The sequence below is a fragment of the Photinus pyralis genome, unplaced genomic scaffold (genome assembly GCF_008802855.1).
Source record: "Photinus pyralis isolate 1611_PpyrPB1 unplaced genomic scaffold, Ppyr1.3 Ppyr1.4_LG5, whole genome shotgun sequence".
Taxonomy (NCBI): Eukaryota; Metazoa; Arthropoda; class Insecta; order Coleoptera; family Lampyridae; genus Photinus; species Photinus pyralis.
In genome coordinates, this window is record NW_022170596.1 from 35,290,923 (window position 1) to 35,311,245 (window position 20,323).

At 36.1% G+C, this 20,323-nt stretch overlaps 3 protein-coding genes across 9 annotated transcripts; all 3 read left to right on the forward strand.

The window, feature by feature from the left end:
* Positions 1–327: 327 nt before the first annotated feature.
* LOC116172716 lies at positions 328–2,718 on the forward strand. Of its 2 annotated transcripts, XM_031489981.1 has the most exons (7): positions 328–443; positions 494–797; positions 848–950; positions 1,001–1,903; positions 1,956–2,262; positions 2,309–2,411; positions 2,465–2,718. In XM_031489981.1, the coding sequence occupies exons 4-7, from the start codon at positions 1,852–1,854 to the stop codon at positions 2,633–2,635; spliced, it is 633 nt and encodes a 210-aa protein (XP_031345841.1). In that variant the 5' UTR covers positions 328–443; positions 494–797; positions 848–950; positions 1,001–1,851; the 3' UTR covers positions 2,636–2,718. The 2 variants fall into 2 exon arrangements, with proteins under 2 accessions (XP_031345841.1, XP_031345840.1); XM_031489980.1 differs by lacking the exons at positions 1,956–2,262; positions 2,309–2,411; positions 2,465–2,718 and having other exon boundaries at positions 1,001–1,241.
* A 763-nt stretch (positions 2,719–3,481) lies between these two features.
* On the forward strand, positions 3,482–12,487 carry LOC116171427 (2',5'-phosphodiesterase 12-like). Of its 6 annotated transcripts, none has more exons than XM_031488270.1 (7): positions 3,482–3,596; positions 6,540–7,249; positions 7,300–7,427; positions 7,475–7,634; positions 11,655–11,940; positions 11,984–12,098; positions 12,151–12,487. In XM_031488270.1, the coding sequence occupies exons 2-7, from the start codon at positions 6,552–6,554 to the stop codon at positions 12,402–12,404; spliced, it is 1,641 nt and encodes a 546-aa protein (XP_031344130.1). In that variant the 5' UTR covers positions 3,482–3,596; positions 6,540–6,551; the 3' UTR covers positions 12,405–12,487. The 6 variants fall into 6 exon arrangements, with proteins under 6 accessions (XP_031344130.1, XP_031344131.1, XP_031344127.1 ...); XM_031488271.1 differs by lacking the exon at positions 3,482–3,596 and adding an exon at positions 4,606–4,727; XM_031488267.1 differs by lacking the exon at positions 3,482–3,596 and adding an exon at positions 6,300–6,420.
* Positions 12,488–16,228: 3,741 nt separating this feature from the next.
* LOC116172379 (2',5'-phosphodiesterase 12-like) lies at positions 16,229–19,347 on the forward strand. The gene is made up of 6 exons (XM_031489587.1): positions 16,229–17,046; positions 17,098–17,237; positions 18,340–18,502; positions 18,554–18,839; positions 18,889–19,006; positions 19,051–19,347. Exons 1-6 carry the CDS (start codon positions 16,271–16,273, stop codon positions 19,308–19,310), a joined length of 1,743 nt encoding a protein of 580 aa, XP_031345447.1. The 5' UTR covers positions 16,229–16,270; the 3' UTR covers positions 19,311–19,347.
* The last annotated feature ends 976 nt before the right edge of the window (positions 19,348–20,323 follow it).

Sequence of the window (20,323 nt, forward strand, 5' to 3'; positions counted from 1 at the left end):
GTATGCTGAAACGTTGTAGCTGTACTGTATTCAGATTAGCATTTGAATACAAAATAGAATCAAAGGCTTAACTAAATTTAATACATCTTCAATCAGACTATGTAATATTATTATGTTATCAGCAAAGACTATACTCCTCCAATAGTCTTTGGTGTCAGTTAGCATCATGAAGGGTTTATTTGAGTTCAAAATCTCCCAAAAAATACCTTGTTTTGCAATGGCTAACGCAATAGATTTCTTCAGAAATCAGCAAATGATGAAATGTTTGAAGTTGCTATCTAATCCAGAACCTCTTCAATTTGCAATAATTGATGAATAATTTGCTAATATCCCTAACGTATATAAATAAAGACGGAGACTTTCGATGCCACTTGTACAACCGATCACAATGCAAAGTTATCTTGGTATCGTCACCGTAGCTGTCTTCATTTTCACCTTGACAGGTAGGTACCTACGGTAAGGTTTACGAACTAAAAGTAATCTCAATTTTTAGGAAGTAATGGTTTGCCTGGTCGGGGACTCGATGTGCAATCAGTAAACAGAACCATCAATGATTTCTTCCGTAATCTGAGTGATCCACGTTTCATATCCCACGACAGCCATTCCCATTTGGGACACTCTGTTGAATTAAACAATGTGACAATTGGCGGCATTTCCAATGTTCGTGCCTCTGTCATACAATTACCCAAATTTCTGAATAGAAATGCACTCATAGTCCTAAATGCTCCCAAGCTTGAGATCAATGTTACTCAATACAATCTTGCTGGAAACACAACCTATGGAAATGGCAGCGCAAGGTACCTACAACATTTTTATATGCAACATAGATTTACTCTAATTTTTATAGGTTTATTATTGAAGATGTAAAGATCGAAATCAAGGGTGTAAAGCGTCTATTTAGAAACGATATATCCATTAAAAGCGTTTCACTCTCTGTCGGTCACGGACAGGTACGTCTACGGGGTGTCATTTGGGTCATAGTAATTATTTTTTATTTTAGGTTGATATAACGGGCTTGTACAACGACGAAGAAAAGAGTAAGGCAATTTCCCAAAATATGACGAGGTTTTTGAACAACGAATTTAACACAAATAAGAAAGTCCAAGCAAAAGTAAGTGAACGTTTAAAGCCACTAGTTGAAAAGTTAAAAAATAACATATTTGGGAATTGATGGTGTTAACTGCAAAAAAGATACTGGTCTATCTATTGTTGCCGTTTGTGTAATAAACAATGTACCTATGCGTGTGATTTTCATTTAAAAAAAAACCTGGTCATCAATGCATAACGGGATATCTAAGGTGAGTCAAAACTACTTCGGAATCTTGTTATAAAAATGTATGATGGCATGAAGAAAAGCTGTACCAGTACTGTATCCACCGAGGTATCCACCCTAGTTGTCTCGGTTTTTCCATTGAATACACACTACTTACGATGTCAGTTACCTACTATATAATTGATAACTATACAATAAAGATTAATTTTGTTTCTAAATACCTTAATCGCAAATATTTAAAAAAAATCATCTTTTGAACACACACGTACTTCCTGTCTGCGTCACTCCAATAAATATCTATTGTATTATAATATACTTGTATCATATGTCAACATCATGGTGTATAAAAGAATTGAAATTTAATTCAAGATCATCAACAAAATTCCTTGGTTTCACAATAGATTTCTTCAGAAATCGGTCATAATTGCAAATTATGAAATGTTTGGAGTTGCTATCTAATCCAGAACCTCTTCAATTTGCAATAATTGATAAACAATTTGGTAATGTATCCCTAAATGTAAGGTATATAAATAAAGGCTCAGAATTTCGATGCCATTAGATTTGTACAACAGATCACAATGCCAAGTAATTTTATTTTCGCCGTAGCTGTCTTTATTTTGGCCCTCACAGGTCTGTACGGTAAGGCTTACCGACGCATTAAAAGTATAGTTTCAATTTTTAGGAACTAATGGTTCTCCTGGTGGTGGACGCACGGTGCAGTCAGTAAACAGAACCATCACCGAGTTCTTCCGTAAACTGAATGATCCACTTTTCATATCGCACGACAACTATTCCCATTTGGAACACTCTGTTGAAGTAAACAATGTGACAATCGGTGGCATTTCCAAGGTACACGCCTCTGTCATACGATTACCCAGATTTCTGAGTAGAAATGTACTCATAGTCCTAAATGCTCCTAAACTTGAAATCAATATTACTCAATACAATGTTACTGATGGAAAGACAAGCTATGGAAATGGCAGCGCAAGGTATTAACATTTTATATGCAACATAGATTTACTCGCATTTTTTTAGGATTAGTATTGAAAATGTGAAGATCGAGATTAAGGCCGTAAAGCCTCTATTTAAAAGAGATATATCCATTAAAAACGTTTCAGTCTTTGTCGGTCACGGACAGGTGCCTACATATGGTGTCATTTGGATCATTTTAAATAGTGAATATTTTTTTAGGTTAATATAACTGGATTATACAACGACGAAGAAAAGAGTATGGCAATTTCCCAAAATATGACGAGGTTTTTGAACAACGAATTTAACACAAATAAGAAAGCCCAAGCAAAAATTGATGAACGATTAAAGAAACTGATTGAAAAGCAAAAACATAAAATGTTTAAGATATGATGGTGTTCACTGTACAAAAATATGTCTCTGGTCTCTCCATTGCTCCTATTTGCATGTAATAACCAATAAACAATTTAAGAGTTGATTTTCATTAATGAAAAACTGGATGAACCTAAATTATCGCCCTATCAGAATTATTTCTGAGAAGCCAAATGAGCGAAATAGATCATACGACTGTAAAATAGTTCACTCTCACCAATTGGAGATATAAAGTTTCCATTTCTTCAACGAAATTGAGCACACATACCTACTGTAGTGAAATAGTCCTCCGTCCTCTGCATCATCTATTTTTCTGCTGGAAAACGTTTTTTTCAATCCATAGTTACCCCTCTGTCATGGTGTCCGACAATCCGAACTCAATCAAACAAACTATTGCAAAGAAAGGGGAATTTTCCAGAATATCATCGCACCCATCACCCTGCCACAAACGTAACATACAAACATTGAAAAGAAGACTTAGGACTGCTGGACTATCCAGTTCCTCTGTCTACAAAGTTACAGAACATAATGTTCCGTTACCATGCATTAATCAATTGATAGCCACCCTGGTTCCAAAGAAACAAATACTTTTTGAACCCTTATCGTTCTCGTGACCGAGGGCAGGAGTTACTTACTTTTGCAACCGATTCCGCCGAAATATAATGGGGGAGTTTGTCAGTCAGTCAGGTAACATAAGTCTCAATAAAAATCGTTAATTAAAGTTAAAGTTAAATTAAAGTTAAAAAACAATCTCTTAATCACTCGGCCCTAGTCACAACACCTACCTACTACGAAAGTATGTATTATTTATTTCTTGGCCGTACTAACAACTTAAAGCATAGACATTATCATTTCTTAGTTCTCATGCACTCATCAATTGAATAATGACGTGCTGTTAAGTTTAAACGCATTAAATAAATCAGTTTCAGTTACCGACCCTTACGCGAATCTCTTTTAGTTTTTAAAACGCCTGATTACTATGGTAAGCAACAAAAATAATTACTTTTTTTTAATATATTATAATTAGTGGTTGTGATAGGTACCAAACTTAAATTATGTTGATCTACTACAGATCTGATACATTCTCATTTTTGCAAAATACTCCAATCTGCTATTTCCACAGCAAACCTCTGCGATCAGGTACTAGGTACCTACAAGTTTACGAGATATCAGTAGGTCTATTGGAAAGGGTCGGTTTTTATCTAATAGTCCTGCAAATTTAGCACTTAATGGCCATTATAGTCATAATGATAACCAGTAGATTTGAGTCTAAATTAAACTTTACATATAAATCGTGGGTAAATTCCCCGCCACGTCATTATTTGTCAAAATTTTAGACATTCGCGCATTACGTGAAAATTCTAAATTCCTCTTCAAGAAGCATGAATTCTGTAGATAATTTACATTTAGATTCCACCCCTCTATCGGTCCGTTCTCTGATGCACTGCAAATTCGATTACCCGAAACGAGGAAATATTGAGGATGGCCTTTGTTGTCCAGACGATCAAAAAATGTTTCTCACAGCAAGTATGTCCTTTCTACAAAACCACCTGGCACGAATACTGAACACCGATATAAGTTCGCCAGTCAAAGAAGCTCGTCCGAAACGCACCTACTCGGACCTACTCATCCTGGAAAGTTCTCCAAAATGTAAACGGACTAAGAGCTACCTTCGATTAAAAAACATAGAAAAGTACGATGAAATATCGCGAAATGAAGCTAGCTTCTTCTCGCCAATTCTAACAATAAACCAGATCTTACCGAGTGCGAAGAAGTGCGCAGAGCGCAGAGGCATTTTCGGGATTTTCCGACGATCTTTCTCTACGAGTGGAACGAAAGGTTTGGACGAGAAAATGCGACGCGCTTATGATTTGTTAGCAAATCAGGGCTCTGAGGAGACGGACTCGTGTTTGGTATCAAATCGAAGTAACTTCAAAGTAGCACCTGATAGTCGCTTGCTCTTGGTATCGTCGTTTATCAAACCAAAAGGCCATGGGGACGATTACGACCAAAAAAGCATGTCTAAAAATATGGAAATGATAAATACGTTAACGCGTACAGGCGCAAAAACTAATATAAGGCAACGAGCAAAATCCTCCAATAAGGAACAAAGGTACAATTTTCTCGATGCTAATTTTACAGATGAACTCAAGTTTCAATATTCTTCGGATCTTGTTTGTTAGGTACCATCTGGTTATGCTTAAAGTAAATGTTTCATCATGTTTCATGTTTTATTACTAGCATTGCTATAGAAATTTTAATTAATACCTCAAATTCGAGCTGTAATTTATTCTGCTGCACCAAAGAAACTTCCTGAAACTGATCGACAAGGAAGATTTGTAGTTTAGAAATTGTACAAATAAACGCGCGGTGTGTTTTTGAGAATATCACGTTAACTACAATCTTAATCAGTGATTGATTTTGGAGAAGTTTTTACAAAAGGTCACTGTTTTCATAATAATTGTATAAAAAAGGGCAATTTAACAGTGATACTAAAATCAAACAGTAACTTTGAAAGCATATACCTAATCAAAAAGATCAACATTTTTCATTCCTTCGACACCCCTGGCTGTCGCTGCAAAGCAGACAGATACCTATATGAGAAAAAAACGCAATTTTCGCAAGCCATATCTAAAAAAATAATGGTGATGGTATTGAATGTAAGTATGGTGTTACGATAATGACGAATCAATAAAGAATAAATCATTTAAAAATCCCCTTCAGTTGGAAATCATTATCTAGTTGCCAATTCATTCTTGATAATGGTCGTAGTTTAGATTCACTTGTATCTTATCGATATATTTATCTAACGGATAGGTAACCTCCATGAAAATAGAGCTTTCACCATAATCTTCATGGAAATTACACCTTAGCCATAGATAAAATTAACAGAGAAATCCCAAAAATTATCTTGCTCCTGAATAATAACAATTTAATAAGTACTATAGCGAAACGTCATCATAGTGTGTAAAAAAACTTCAATAAGTAAAAATCATCAAGAATTGAAAGCAAACATAGCACTACTTATTTGATTGGAATCCTTTTCCGACTCAGAAAACGTCCTCGACCATTTACCAGCAAAAGCAAAAGATATATTGATGGTACGTTTTGGAATTTGGAGTGGCGAAAAATGCCGGAAATTACAGACCAAAGCGTCGGGGAAAATAAATTGATAACAGAATAATTCAAAGTGAGGCAACTTCTTGTCTTGCGTTGCTTTCCAGCAAGACTGTCGTAAATTTCTTCTTCTTGAAAGTGGCGATGATTGTATTTCCTTATGCAACAGTGCGTTACCTAATATCTTCGTTTATTCATGTGAATATGAATATGAATAAACAAAAGTAATTGGTGTGCCAAAAGTGTTAGCGACTCACCAGAACCGAGGGTTTAGACTACGCTCGACGGTTTGTGCAGACACATGACAACCGTTAATTATTAGAATGACGAATAGGAAAAGCATATCATATCCGCCGTAAGATCACCGAATCTGCTCAATTTTTATAGAGACAATCCAAGGACCTCAAAAGATCATTTCGAGAACAAGCATAAAGTAAAAGGTGGAATTCACCTTAGCTTGGCCTCTATAAGTGTTAATAATCTGAATCGTGTGTACACCATCTACTCTCTGGTTTCTTCCAAGGTCAAACAATGTTGCCAATAGCAATACAAGTACAATACATCCAGACTTTCCTTCTCTAAGCAATACACCCTGTACAGTGGTCAGTGTACTGTATATTTATTTGGTTGTTTAAAAAGTTGTTTTTGTTTTGTAAATAACAAAAGACTGTGCATCTAGTACATATCTAGTAAAAGTTATTATTTTTCTATAGGAACGTTGTTATGTACATCATGTAAACGTGGGTATTTAATACAAATGAAAATAAAATAGTAAAGAATTGTAATTAATCTTAAGATAATGTTTCAGATTGAATAAAAAATGAATAAAGAAAAAGCCCATTTACGAGAACTTGTACAAACTAATCAATGTGAACTGATCTTTCCTCTACATTTAACCAAGGAAAACTCCGGAATAGTTTGGAATGGCGAAATTCACTCAGTTCGTGCCTGCACGGATGTTATGCAGTCATTCCTGTCACACACCCAACGTAAAATTGGAAAGCTACTTGAAACTAAAGGAGTTTCAGACATTGAGGTTCCAGTGAGAATGACGGTAAATGGCACAGATGTAAAAGGCGATACGACCTGTAAACAGTTTGTGGAAAAGCCAAAGAAAAATTTAGTTTTTACAATTTTCAATCAATCTTTCGAAGTTATTATAAATGCGCCGCTTGTACAGCAAATTATAATACCTAGAACTTTATATGTGCATTACTCTTATCAACCGTTAAAATTTAAAAGCATCTACACCGAGAAAGAGCTGTCGGATTTCATCTGGTGCACATCGACGGATTGCGAAGTCTGGACGGAAGTTTGCAAAAACTTTCGGTTCAAACCGAGTAACAAAGATTTAAACAAACATGTCAAGCTAAAGTGCATACCTCGAAATGTTCATTCGACAGGTCCACCGTTCGAAGTAATTTCCCAGACAACAGTGATGGAAATGGCTGTGATTCCTCAATGCCCATTCGATGACCGGCATAAGTTTACAAAGTCGTGGTTGACTGCAAAAAATGAGTAAGCTCAGGTAAAAAATGTTTACAACACTTGATTTGGTGCCATTACAGAATGCGAGTTGTATCTTACAACATTCTGTCGAACCTGTATTCTGAGAAGACAAGTCCGCATCCCCACTGCACTCTTCAGGCACTATCGATAGATTACCGAAAGCAGCTAATCCTAAAGGAATTACTAGGTAAGGTGTGGGTAGATGATGACGGAAAACTACACATTAAGTTGTAGGATATAAAGCAGACATCCTCTGCCTTCAAGAAGTAGATCACCACATATTTGTTCGATATTTAAAGCCGAAGCTATCCAAAATATATAAAGGATTGTTTCATAAGAAAGGTTATAGGATTTCCGAAGGACTAGCTTGCTTTTTTAACACCGAAAAATTTAAGTATGCACTTCATATACCTAATATGTGATAATATTTCTGGGGCCTAATGGTACCTATATTCAAAAAATTGGTTTTAAAGTTTTGTGAATAATTTAATTAATTACTTCTCTTATGGAGGCACATTGGTGCTACTAGAAAGTTATTTTGTTAACTCAACTAATTGTACTTTTTTAACCATTGTATTTGAAATCAATCAATCATTTGCTGTGCGACAACATAAAATATGCATACATATGGTTGACATACAACAAAATTCGTGATTCAATATTTAGGAAATTACTTATAAAATCTAGCATGACGTGTGCTGTCAGGATGCGTGGTGTCTGTTGTGTTACATGAGGAGATTGTATTTCGCAAAATCAAAAATTTCTCCATTTTTTGTATATCAACCATATGCATATTTTATGTTGTCGTACAGTAGGTAAATCGATTGCTCTTTTCAAATATCTTAGAAAAACATAGGCGTTGCATTTGAAAAACAAAAGTTGCATTGATTTCCGGTTAAACCAGAAGTGATATCGTTTCGTGCGACCGGATAGATCGTAATATCACATATAAAACTATTTGACAAATTTTTGGTATCTCGCAAATTAAAAAAGACATTGAGATAACCCTCTAATCTCGAACGCAATGTATTATAGGTTTATTTCAGTGCGGCACACTCAGTAGTCCGACATTTAGCGAGTTGGCTGACCCACTTTATACTTCGGCACTACCCACTCTATAATTCAGCACTTAGTGCAGATTATATAACCTATTTTATTATAAAAAATGGTTTATAGCTCATACAAATCCACTAGTCCGGCAATTTTAGTAATCTGGCGTAGGCGAAAAAATTGGGTACCTGATTACAGAGCGCCTACTGTATGTCTAAGGACAAAAACATGTTGAATTATGCTGGGATGTGCTGAACACCTTTTTACTTTTGGATTGGAACAATATCCGCCTCTCACTCACATATCTTTTGAAACTTGTTATATGAATATCACTAAGTAACTACTCCAGTGGTAGGTATAAGGAGGAATTCAGGTATATCACTTGGCCCCGTTGTTGAACTATTGTTTAATCTTAGATGTAGCATTGAGTAAAGTTTTTAGGTTTCAAAAATAGTAAGATTAAGAGCAAGAACCTCCCAGGATGTTGGCTAAGAACAACAGCGGGCTCGAAAATGGGTACCTGGTTCTGAATTTAATGTACCTCATTGTACCAACCTTACTTTCTACGGCACCCTTGACGTTTTAGAAAAGTCGGGATTGAAAAAATCAGGGATCAACCTTACGAGAGCACCAGACAAACGGAACAATTGCGATTGGCATGCCACCATGTCAGACTTTTCTTCATTAGAAAATATAATTATTAATTAGTAGAAAAAATGCCAGCTCATTCATGATTTTGGACTTTCTGTCTGTCCGTCCGTCTGGGTACACGATAGCTTATGAAGGGTTTCAAATTTACCCAATTTTGTTTACAGTTATACAATAAACTTGTAACAAGTATAGCAAACAGGCTCCTGAGTCACTGAAAATTTAATCAGTTCTTCCTTGGGTGATGATAATTATAATATTGAAAAGAGAATTGGAAAATTCGAAACTGTTCGTGAATTATCATGTACACAGACGGACGGACAGAAAGTCCAAAATGATGATACTCGCTTAGAAGCTTGTTAATAATCTAAACACCAAAGATGTGGAAAAATCAATGTTACTGTCAGTTCAAATACGCCATTGTCACATTCATTTGTTTTCCAAAGCATACTTTTTTCTTGATGATATTGGATTGTAATACTTTTGGACAACAATTAACTAATCAAAAGAACTTACGTACATACCTGAAGTTCGATCGTAATTATATGTGCCGTCTGATCTGAATATATCAATTTGTAACACTCTGTAGCACGTGCTTTTCCTACTACCATATACAAAGTTGAAATATAAAACTCGCTCTCCCTCCGCATCCCCTCGATCACACTAGCAGTTGGTTGTTCATTTTATTTAAAAACGCGCGGGTGGATGGGGGAAGGCAATGATATATTCATTCCGATCAAACTTCAAGTAAGTTCTTTTGATCGGTTAATTATATTGCGGCGGCAGGTCTGAATGTATCATTTTGTAACACTCTGTAGATGTTTAAATAGACGTCATAAAACAGCTATATTGGATGATACCTAACAGTGTAGTATACAAAAAGTAAAAATGAATTCACTACATATCCAACAAAAGTACAACTAGTGTATAAACCAGACTTAAAACCAATCTAAATGCTGCTAATAACTAATTAAGGTTTAAACACAGCATTCAGAAAGTCGTCTGGGGCTGCCAGAGATCTGTTGTAAAAACGAACGAGCCCGCTGACTTCCTAAGTGTCCAATGACATGCCATCCCTTAGGGCTGCAGAGGTGTCTAGTAGAGAGGGCACAAAACAGCCATATCCACTCCTGCTTCCCTAAGTGTTGCACTCAACTACTTAACGACTGTTTCGCTCGTCCATTTGGTTTTTTGTCGGTCAAAAAGAAGTTGTCGCAGCTCGTGGGTCTTGTAGGGTCAGTCAGGGTTAAGTTATACTTAATTAAGCTGGATACACACAGTCTTGGAAATGGAAACTGGTTTCAGTACATTGAGTACCCTCTTGAAAAGGGTAAATTAAGAGTTTGGAAATTTGTCTAGTGCTCTAGTGAAGTTGTGGTAAAATGGAAAACAAGTTTGGTACAGTGAGGTACATTGAATACAGAATCAGGAGCATTTGATCATTTTAAAGCAGTTCATTTTTCGTGACCAACGTTATGGTTGCCAGTAGGGATGGGCGATAACTGTTTTCACCTATCGATAAGTATCGGGTACTTACCTATCGATATACATATTTTACTTATCGAAATATCGATGGTTATCGATATATCGATACTTATCGATAACTATCGAAATATCGATATATCGGTAAGTATCAGTAAATCGACAGTTATCGATATGTCGATAGTTATCGATATATTGATATATGAATACTATCGATACATCGATAGGTATCGATATGTCGATAATTATCGCTAGGGATGGGCGATAACTGTTTTCACCTATCGATAAGTATCGGGTATGATACCTTTTATGTAAGGTAGGACAACCGATTTTTTGGGTTATTTGTTCGGTGTGGTGTGTTTTATTGAAAAATTATTACACCCTTTGAATTTTGATTGTCTTCTTTATTTTATCTAAAGAGTAGCCATTTTGATGCAACATTTTGTTCAAGTTTTTGAAGTTCATCTTTTTTTGAGCAATCGTCAGTAAGACGAAAAGATCTAATTTCTAAAGATTTTATTACTGCGTGGATTTGGCATGGATGATGATGTGACGTAGCGCTTCTCTTGAGAAAGGGAGCAAAGTTAAGTTTCCGAAACGTCGAGCAACTAAAAATAGTAACTTTACACGAGAGTAAACCCGAAAATGGATTTTATTAATAAAAATAGTAGCGCTCGTTGAAATCTCAACAATAACATAATCTTATCGTACCAATAGTTATCGACATATTAATATATCAATAGTTATCGACATATCAATATATCAATAGTTATCGACATATCGATAAGTATCGATAGTTATTGATCTATCGATATATCGATGTTTTTAGCTCTACCTATTGTTATTCGATATATCGATAACTATCGATATATCAAAAAAAATTCCCATGCCTAGTTGCCAGTACCTATGGGGAAGGAAGGATACAGTAAAGTCGCGATAATCCGACGTTCCATTCAATCCAAGGTCCAATGAAAAAAAGACATTATTCTGCGGTTCTCACCCCAAGCCAGCGGGTGACATGTTGAAGGTCAATGTCACTATGACTCTCTCTTACTTCTACAAATAGATCAGTACGTTATTGTCTGCTACCGTGTACTAATCGCAGTTTACTGTTTCGGTATAATCTGAATTTTTCCCAATCCGAGGTACTACCAGCCCTAATTACCTCGGATTATCGAAACTACTGTATAATACTATATTTCCATGATACGCATGTTACAATTTACATTTTCAGATTATTGGACACTAGTCAGTTGGTGTTCTGCGAGGAGTTACGGACAAACACCCTATTCAAACGCACATGGAACCTAGTACGACAATGTAACACATTGAAGGACTGCATAATTAAACAACCGACCTCTCTACAAGTCACCGTACTAAAAGTGAAACACACGGAAGAGATCATTATTGTCGCCAATACTCATCTCTATTACCACTCGGAAGCTAGTCAAATACGTTTACTACAAACCAGCATCGCGTTGGATTACATCAAGGACGTTTACAATCAGTACAAGCGAACGGTAGGTTCATCGAAAGTAGGACCATGTTTCATCTCTTTTTTAGAGTAAATCTCGAGTGTCTGTGCTATTTTGTGGAGATTTTAACAGCGTACCATCGTCGGCAGTTTATGAATTTATATTACACGGGGTCGTACAGCACAGTTTTCAAGTGGATATAGGTGTGTATTCACGACTGCCCTGAGAGTTAATTTTTAAATTGTGGGCTTTCAGAAAATGAAGTGAAAAGTGTCTGCTTAAGTCATCCCTTTCAGTTTGCCAGCGCTTACGGTACGCCGAAGTATACTAATTACACGGAGGAGTTCAAAGGTTGCTTAGACTATATATTTTATGACAGAGGTAGCTTTACAGTTTTGGATTGTGTACCATTGCCAAGCGAAGAAATCTTAGCAGAAAAGGTAGCACTGCCAAATGACGTGTTTCCATCAGATCATTTAGCTTTAATTGCAAATTTAAGATTAACATAATGTTAGATGTTTGTGTCAAATAATTTATCAAAGAAGACAATATTTAACTTTTAAGTTATTTTAAATTAAAAGGACTAATTTTATATCTTGTTTTTTTTATAAATAAAAGTAGCCAAAAAAGGCAACACTGTTCCATAACTGCATTCTGCAGATGGTTCCATGTACATTCCATCCGCACCAAACAAACAAATAAAATGTTAAATGCAGGGATGAAAGACCTGGACTTGAGTTTGATACATGACTATCTTTAAATGTACAAATTGTTGAGCACCTCAGAAATGTTTGATTCATATTGTTCGTTACGTCACTATCAGGAAAAACGTAAGTGATCAAAAATGAGTTGCAATTGAGTCACCTTCGGAATTCGTGTTGAGTTCGTTGCCTATTATAGCCATCTATTCCATGCATTTGATCTGGTACCTATACACGGTGTCCATTTTTCGAGTGCCACTATGGGGATCTCGCATATCTTAAGAGATAGACATTTGGTTAAATGAGGGCAAAGATGCGAATTTTCGTGTTGAATAATAATCTGAAAAGAAACTTAAAATATCTTCAATAGTTTTGAAAATATTGCAAAAAAAAGAAAATGTCTGATTTTCGTTTTTATTTTTTTCATAATAAACTAATCGTTCTAGACATTTCTAATTAACACATTATTCAGACACTTTTTAATGGAGATTTCGATGGCATCCCGTTTTCAATAACTTTAAAGACGACGGAGAAACAAGTGGCAACTTTAATTTTTCTTATGGGCGTCGTTTTGGATTTTGACATTTTGAGATTACGTCTTTTTTCTCTTTACAACGATATATCACACATGGTATGGTTCAGTAACACATTTTTCCTAAAATTACAATTTTCATTTTCTGCGAAGAGTGCTTTGAAAAAACAAAACGTTCTTTTGTTGTGAACAAAAGGTTGACTTATTTCAAGTAGTGTAATTTACGTTTGTGCTAGAATTATTGCGAAAATATTATTTATTCTTAAGTATTTTGTTCTAATTTGAATTATAATTTTCTTGCAAAACGAAGGTTCAATTCTATTCAGATGAAAATCTCAACACAACTAGTTCTCTGCCAACGCTCCAACCAGACAGATGGATCAAACTGTCAAACTTTTGTTCACGATAAAAGAACGTTTTGTTTTTCCAAAGCGCTCTTCCCGAAAAATTAAAGTGTCTGAATAATGTTTTTTTTGCGATATTTTCAAAACTACTAAAGATATTTTTCATTTCTTTTCAGATTATTATTCAGCACGAAAATTCGCAACTTTGCCCCCATTTAACCAACTCTCTATCTCTTCAGGTAAACGAGATCCTCATAGTGGCACTCGAAAAATGGACACCGCGTGTATAGATATAAGCCCATATGTAAACATTTAAGAAAATTGCCTGCATTTTATTTGTTCTGGTGTGTTCTTACGCACAAAACTCTGCATTTTTTTCAATTCATATACAAAAGGTACCTTTATTTTTTTTAATTCTATTGGCTTTTTCTTAATGATCTAATGATAGTAAACTAATGATTGTAGACAACCACCATAAGAAAGAGTAACACAAATCATACACTTTTTTGTGCATTATGTGAATTACACAATATAAGTACCTACAATCCAACCACTTAGATAAAACATTCGGCAAGATATGTCTCAAAGCATTTTTAAATCTACCAAAAGCAAAAGAAGCGTGGTTGTATACAGGACACTGTTTTAGAAGGACTTCGGCATTGCTTCTCGGTGACTTTTAGAGATTACCGACTGACCGACCGTGCAGGATACGTCGAAAATTCAGTTAACAATAAAAGGCAAATTACTGAAAAAATTTGCAACTTGCTGCTCTAACATTATTGGACCTTCTCAATACCTCCACTGCTGCAACACATTTTGCTCCTTTTAGTGAAGAGGATGTAGCTTTTATTATAAAAAAAGTTCATTATACTTACACGTAATGTTGCATTATCAAATTCTATGCGATAACTAAAATGATTTTTAATTTTGATAATTTGTGAATAGAAATGTTTACTTTAATAAATAAAAATAATACAGGTACTTAAAGTTTTCATTATACATATTTTAATCCCAAGAGATAAACTGAAAATTTAATCCCTTGGATGCAAATGAACCACTTCTGTCCTCAAAAATAGAGATAAATAACCATTTTGATATGCATAAAAAGGCAGCTTTTGATTGCTATACTTTTTATGACGATATTTTGATTTTAATGTAATAATCAAAGGTAATAAGATAAGTAGGTACATTGAATAAGTTTACTTATTCAATGGTAGGTATTAGTTTTTGGAGCGCTCCCCATAAGTACCTCAGATTTTAAATGTAACTTCTACATAAGTAGGTATACAGGGTGATTCCTATAGTACCTGCCACCGTTTGGGAGCGTGTAGGTGGTGCGTAGGGGAGTATTTTGATATAGGACACTTGGGGTCGGAAATCTAAAATAAGGGTGCCAGAGCCAAATTTACCTTCTGGAATTTCGCGCCTGTAGGTAGGCAACCCAACCGGCCGGCGGTGCACACGGAGCGATCTCAGGCGGCGATGTGTGGCTGACACTTGATCAGAATTTTGTTTAAACCCACGAAATCCCGTCTGCAACGACGCGTATCAAGTGAATAAACACTATGGCAATAGTATAATAATAGTTGGCTAGATGTAGGAAGTGCATTGAGAACAACGGTGGCCACGTTGAACACTTGTAAACGTTATTGCTTTTGACTGTCGTTTTCCCTCCTTCCCTCCCATGTCGCTTCCTCGCGCTAACTCGCTCTGCATCGCTCCGCGCGAAACGTCGGTCGGTTGGGTTGCCTACATACAGGCGTGAAATTCCAGAAGATAAATTTGGTTCTGGCGCCCTTATTTTAGATTTCCGACCCCAAGTGTCATATATCAAAATACTCCCCTAGGCACCCCCTATACGCTCCCAAACGGTGGCAGGTACTATAGGAATCACCCTGTATACAAGGGTAGGTATTTATACTTATTATCTTTGATTATTATATTCAAAGCTTATGATAATGCCTGGCGACTTTAGGCTTAGTGTAGGTAAAGTATAACACTTATTTGGAAGCATGGTCAACCATTTGAAAACCAGAAGCACACCAGAACTCTATGCCAGAAGTAATAATTACTACAGCAACTTCTTATGTCTGACTTACACAGATATGGGAAGCGGCCACTTATTATCGCCTACAGTTGGCCCACTAACGGACAATATTGAAGTTGAGATTACTTTATGCCATGGTGTATCATTCGTGAAGTTCGCTATCCTACGGGATGGATATACGCAATGTTCTTGATAATCTAAAACCTTAATACTGAAGGGAATGGCGATAATCCCAATTTTAACTCGTGAATGTAAATGGATTCATATATCTTTGTACCCTACTGAATGCTACAATGTTTGCACATGTTGAAATATCATATAGGTATATCTGTCTTTGGTAAGTATAGGTACCTATTCTAAAATGCTCACCCCCTACTTTCGATATAAAAAAAATCACTGTATCAGTGTTGGTACTTAATTTGTTAACTGTGACACGATTTCCAGTCCAGATAAAAATAATAGTGTATATTATCTTTGTACCAGACTCCAGCAGGTTCTTACTCACATGCATAGACTGAGGCTATATATACTATATATAATGTCGAAATATTGAAATTTTAGTTTACATTTTGTTTATATTCGCCTAAAAGATTGTATCAACTTGAAACTGGGAGAAATTTGAGCCGAGTTACTTTTTCAGTAGTTATGTACAGGGTACACACGAAACTATCTTGAGTTTTGCACATCAGTGTACATAAGTAACGTTTAATGTCACCCACGGTTCTAACCCCACATTTTTTCAAAAATTGTAATGTTTTTGAGTTTATTTAAATTGAGCAACACTTACTGGAACATCAACATTCGAAATTTACATAAGTACATGTTTAAAATGGACAAAGCATATCTCAGACATGTAACCGAGACTGAACAATTCCAAATCAGCTTCCGATATTCGGACTCAAATAAAGTTGATCGACAATTCAACTTCTGTAGGCAACTTAAAGAACCTGTTGGTACTTTTCTAAGTCGAGTCACTGCAAATGTTTCCAAAGTCATTAACAAGAAAAATAAAAAGAAAAAAACTGATAATGCGCAAGAGGAAGAAAATACCATTTCTGCCTCTCTGCTGCACAACGGAACTGTGGTCGGTGATGAGCGGACTTGTCACGACTTATTCAACTCGCATGCCTCGGACGAAATTGTTCTGCAACTGCTCGACAAGGAGTATTTGATAGTTATAAACTCGCCGTGGATTAACAGTTTAAGTCTACCGAAGTCAATAATGGCAAACTTCCCAGTTTATCCTGCAAAATTTGAAGGGGATTTCATTGATAAGAACTTATCGGAGTTTAATTGGTACAAGTCCGAGGACAAAATCAATTGGGAATTAGTTGGCTGCGGTTTTATGTATCTTCCTAGGAATGAAGATATTAAGCACTATTTAAAAATGACATGCTTGCCTAAAAATGAAAACGCCACCGGTCCCTTTGTAGAGACAGTTTCGGAAACGTGTGTTGAGGCTAGTCCCGGCTATTGCCCATTTGAAACCAGACACCAGTTTACAAAGGATAGACTTATTGGTAAAGAGTATGTTTTTCAATTCAAAGCTTGTGGGGTTATTGTGAACTTTAATTGTAGATTTCGAGTTGTTACTTATAATATCTTGGCTGATCTGTATACGGATTCAGATTTTTCAAGGAATACTCTGTTTCCGTACTGTCCACCGTATGCCTTGAGCATGGATTATCGCAAACAGTTAATCATCAAGGAGCTTCTAGGTATGTACAGTCTGTAATACAATCAATGGCCAGCAGATGGCCAAACACCAACATACAGTGCCTGTCCAAATGCGATTTCTAGATGTGGAGACACATACTAATATGCTATAAGGCTCAGTGGTCACAAAGGTCATTTTGGGACCACCATAATCATAACATTCATAACAGCTAGTGATAGTCATTGATTACTGCGAGTACTGTGATCACTTGAACACTACCATCACAAATGGTAACAGGTGTTTTATCACATTGATCCCCAATGACGTCAATGAACATGATCATTACCAGTCACTTATTGTCGATCATCACACGTTTTCCTGAACTGTGGGTTGCTGCACGACCTCCCTATGCTGCATCACGATCATCTACCTCTCCATGCGGCCTAGGTTTACTTTTGATTTGAATATTGTTGCGTTGACTTCACAGAAAATAAATCCCTTATGGTCCCTAAACTGTTACTGGCACTTTACCAAGTGACAATATCACCTTTTTCGTCAGTTGGTAGAGCAGCCTTGGCTGAAACCCCGCCCACTCAAAAATAAAGGCAAAATAAAATTAAAAAAAAAATAGGTGAGAGTTTTATGACTCCCACTGAGAATCAACTCTCGAGTCCGTGGAAACTTACTTCACAGCAGATCACCCATCACGTACTGCCCTGCGTGACTGATTGCATCACCAAAAAGTGATGGGCGATGGGGTCGTCACGTCCCAACGCCTTTGTTGTTATTAAGTATTAGCTGCAGCTTTTAGACTGAAGAATAGTAGGCTATCGAGGATTCGTGTCAATTGTTTAAACATGCGAACAACAAACTTGGACAAAATATCTCGAAACCAACCAAAAAGAAGAAATGATGAAGTAGAGAGAAGCAACGAAATCAAAAAAAAGTTGAGAAATGGAAAAATCTACCTACACTGACCAAATTTCCGAAGGAATGTGGAAAGGGATGTTTTGCTTTATTTAAATGCATCTAATCCTCCCACATCTAGAAATCGAACTTTGTGAAGTCATTTGTTAAGCTTCCCTATGCTACTTTTTCTTTCTATTCGAATGCCATGAAATTTACAGTACTCTAACTTATACCGCTCACGCTAATTCTTATAGGATACAATGCAGACATAATATGCCTACAGGAGCTTGATAAAAAGATATTTGTGAATCACATCGAACCTGTATTTACCGCTATGGACTATTCATGTACATTTCAACTAAAAGGCGGTGAAGTCGCTGAAGGCTTAGGATGTATTTATAACAATAAGCGTTTTAGGTAAGTATCATTTTAATTTTTCCCATTAAATACAACAAAAACATCTTGCAGATTTTTAGAATCAAAAACAATGCTCTACGGCGAACTCATAGATAAGGACCCTCTCTTTGGAGACATTTGGCAAAAAATATCAGCTAACCCCAAACTAATAGAGCGTTACACACAAAGATCTACGGTGCTTGAACTGACCCTTTTAGAGTCGCTTGAAAATGAGGAACTGCTATTAGTTGCAAATACACACTTGTACTTTCATCCAGATGCAGATCACATTCGGCTTTTGCAAGGTGCAGTTGCGATCAGGTTTATAGAAGATTACATGCTTAAATTGCAATCGCAGGTATATTTGGTGTGTTCTATACAGCAATCACTCACACTTCTAATTTTAGGCCAAAGTGAGGATCTCACTGATATTTTGTGGTGATTTTAATAGTGTGCCAGAGTGTGGCATTTATCAATTGTATACAAAAGGTTCAGTCAGTGAAGATTTTGTAGATTGGGGCAGCAGTAAGTGATTGATGTTTTCTATTTTGTGCAATTTAGTGTTTTAGATGCTGAAGAGACTGTGAGAGGTTTAAATCTCACGCAACGTTTTAACCTGGAGAGTGCATGTGGAACGCCACCATACACCAACTATACAGCGGGATTTTTTGGTTGTTTGGATTATATTTATTATGAGAAAGATAATCTTAGTGTAACACAAGTAATTCCATTACCAAGCCATGAGGAGGTGATGGAACATATTGCGTTACCTAGTATTGTGCATCCATCTGATCATATAGCATTAGTTGCCGATTTAAAATGGTTGTAATTAATTTAGATTATATAAACTTCATTAATGACTACAATTCGTGATTTTTATTATATATTTCTTATACTGCTAGGCAGGAAAATTGGTGAATTCAGCATTAAGAGCAGAGCTGTGCAGATTTCAAGCTCTTTCTAGACATAAGGCTTTCGATTTTGTATTTGAAGCACTTTCATAGGGCTTGAGGCTTTAGATTTAGCAAAGGAATTGAATTTAATTTTTAGTTTGCAGTTTAATGTTAAGCCTTCAATTCCTTTTCAATGAAGTTTTTAATTTGATTTGAAAATGCTTCAATTGCAAGGAAGGTTTGATCGCTGAATCCGTTGCTTCTTCAGCGACTTTTGAATATATTTCTGCACAGTAGATAGTAAAATTTAGTGCAGGGGTTAGGAGCTAAAATAGGTTTCAACCTTGCATTTTGTGATAACGTTATGAAACTTTCAGAGGATGTTCTAGACATCCTAAGGCTCAATTTCAGCTATGCCGCCACCCCTGCATCCCCGGACGGCACTTGCTATAACGGGTTTCTTAAGCGCAAGGTAGCATTTCAATACCCGCCCATAAAATGGGTCAAAAATGTATGTCCAGGGTTTGTTTTGTATTTTCTTACATCTAGGAAGGTTGAAGGGAATTGTCAAATACCCAGGGAGAATTTATTTAGGGTATTTTACGTGGTTTGCCTATTTTTAAGGCGCTTTTAACAGTGCGGACTAGGGAATGCAATCCCGCAGCAAAATCTCAATCCCGGTATTTGCGGGATTGTTAGTTGTTAATCCCGCGGGATCCAACTATTTGCGGGATCTCGCAAAACTTTAAATAAATTGGCAAATAAGCAATTCTGTGCGGTTAACTTCTGTATTAAAATAAATCGCTAATTATCACAATATTTAACAAAAAAGTACCTTCGGCCTAACTGAGAACCCAAAAAAACCTTACCTGTAAAGCACAAAAAGTCTTTTATAGTGCCTCAAAAATCATAGTACATTTTTAACGAAAAAAGTTTAACAATTATTTAA

Bases quoted from the DNA above. Each gene is read 5' to 3' on its own strand.
- LOC116172716 (XM_031489980.1), top strand. From the start codon at position 365: ATGCCACTTGTACAACCGATCACAATGCAAAGTTATCTTGGTATCGTC. The intron at 444-493 runs GTAGGTACCTAC...CTCAATTTTTAG, and splicing joins CTTCATTTTCACCTTGACAG to GAAGTAATGGTTTGCCTGGT. The intron at 951-1,000 runs GTACGTCTACGG...TTTTTATTTTAG, and splicing joins TCTCTGTCGGTCACGGACAG to GTTGATATAACGGGCTTGTA.
- LOC116171427 (XM_031488270.1), top strand. From the start codon at position 6,552: ATGAATAAAGAAAAAGCCCATTTACGAGAACTTGTACAAACTAATCAA. The intron at 7,635-11,654 runs GTATGCACTTCA...TTACATTTTCAG, and splicing joins TTTAACACCGAAAAATTTAA to ATTATTGGACACTAGTCAGT. The intron at 12,099-12,150 runs GTGTGTATTCAC...GTGGGCTTTCAG, and splicing joins CAGTTTTCAAGTGGATATAG to AAAATGAAGTGAAAAGTGTC.
- LOC116172379 (XM_031489587.1), top strand. From the start codon at position 16,271: ATGTTTTTGAGTTTATTTAAATTGAGCAACACTTACTGGAACATCAAC. The intron at 17,047-17,097 runs GTATGTTTTTCA...CTTTAATTGTAG, and splicing joins GATAGACTTATTGGTAAAGA to ATTTCGAGTTGTTACTTATA. The intron at 19,007-19,050 runs GTAAGTGATTGA...TTAGTGTTTTAG, and splicing joins TTTTGTAGATTGGGGCAGCA to ATGCTGAAGAGACTGTGAGA.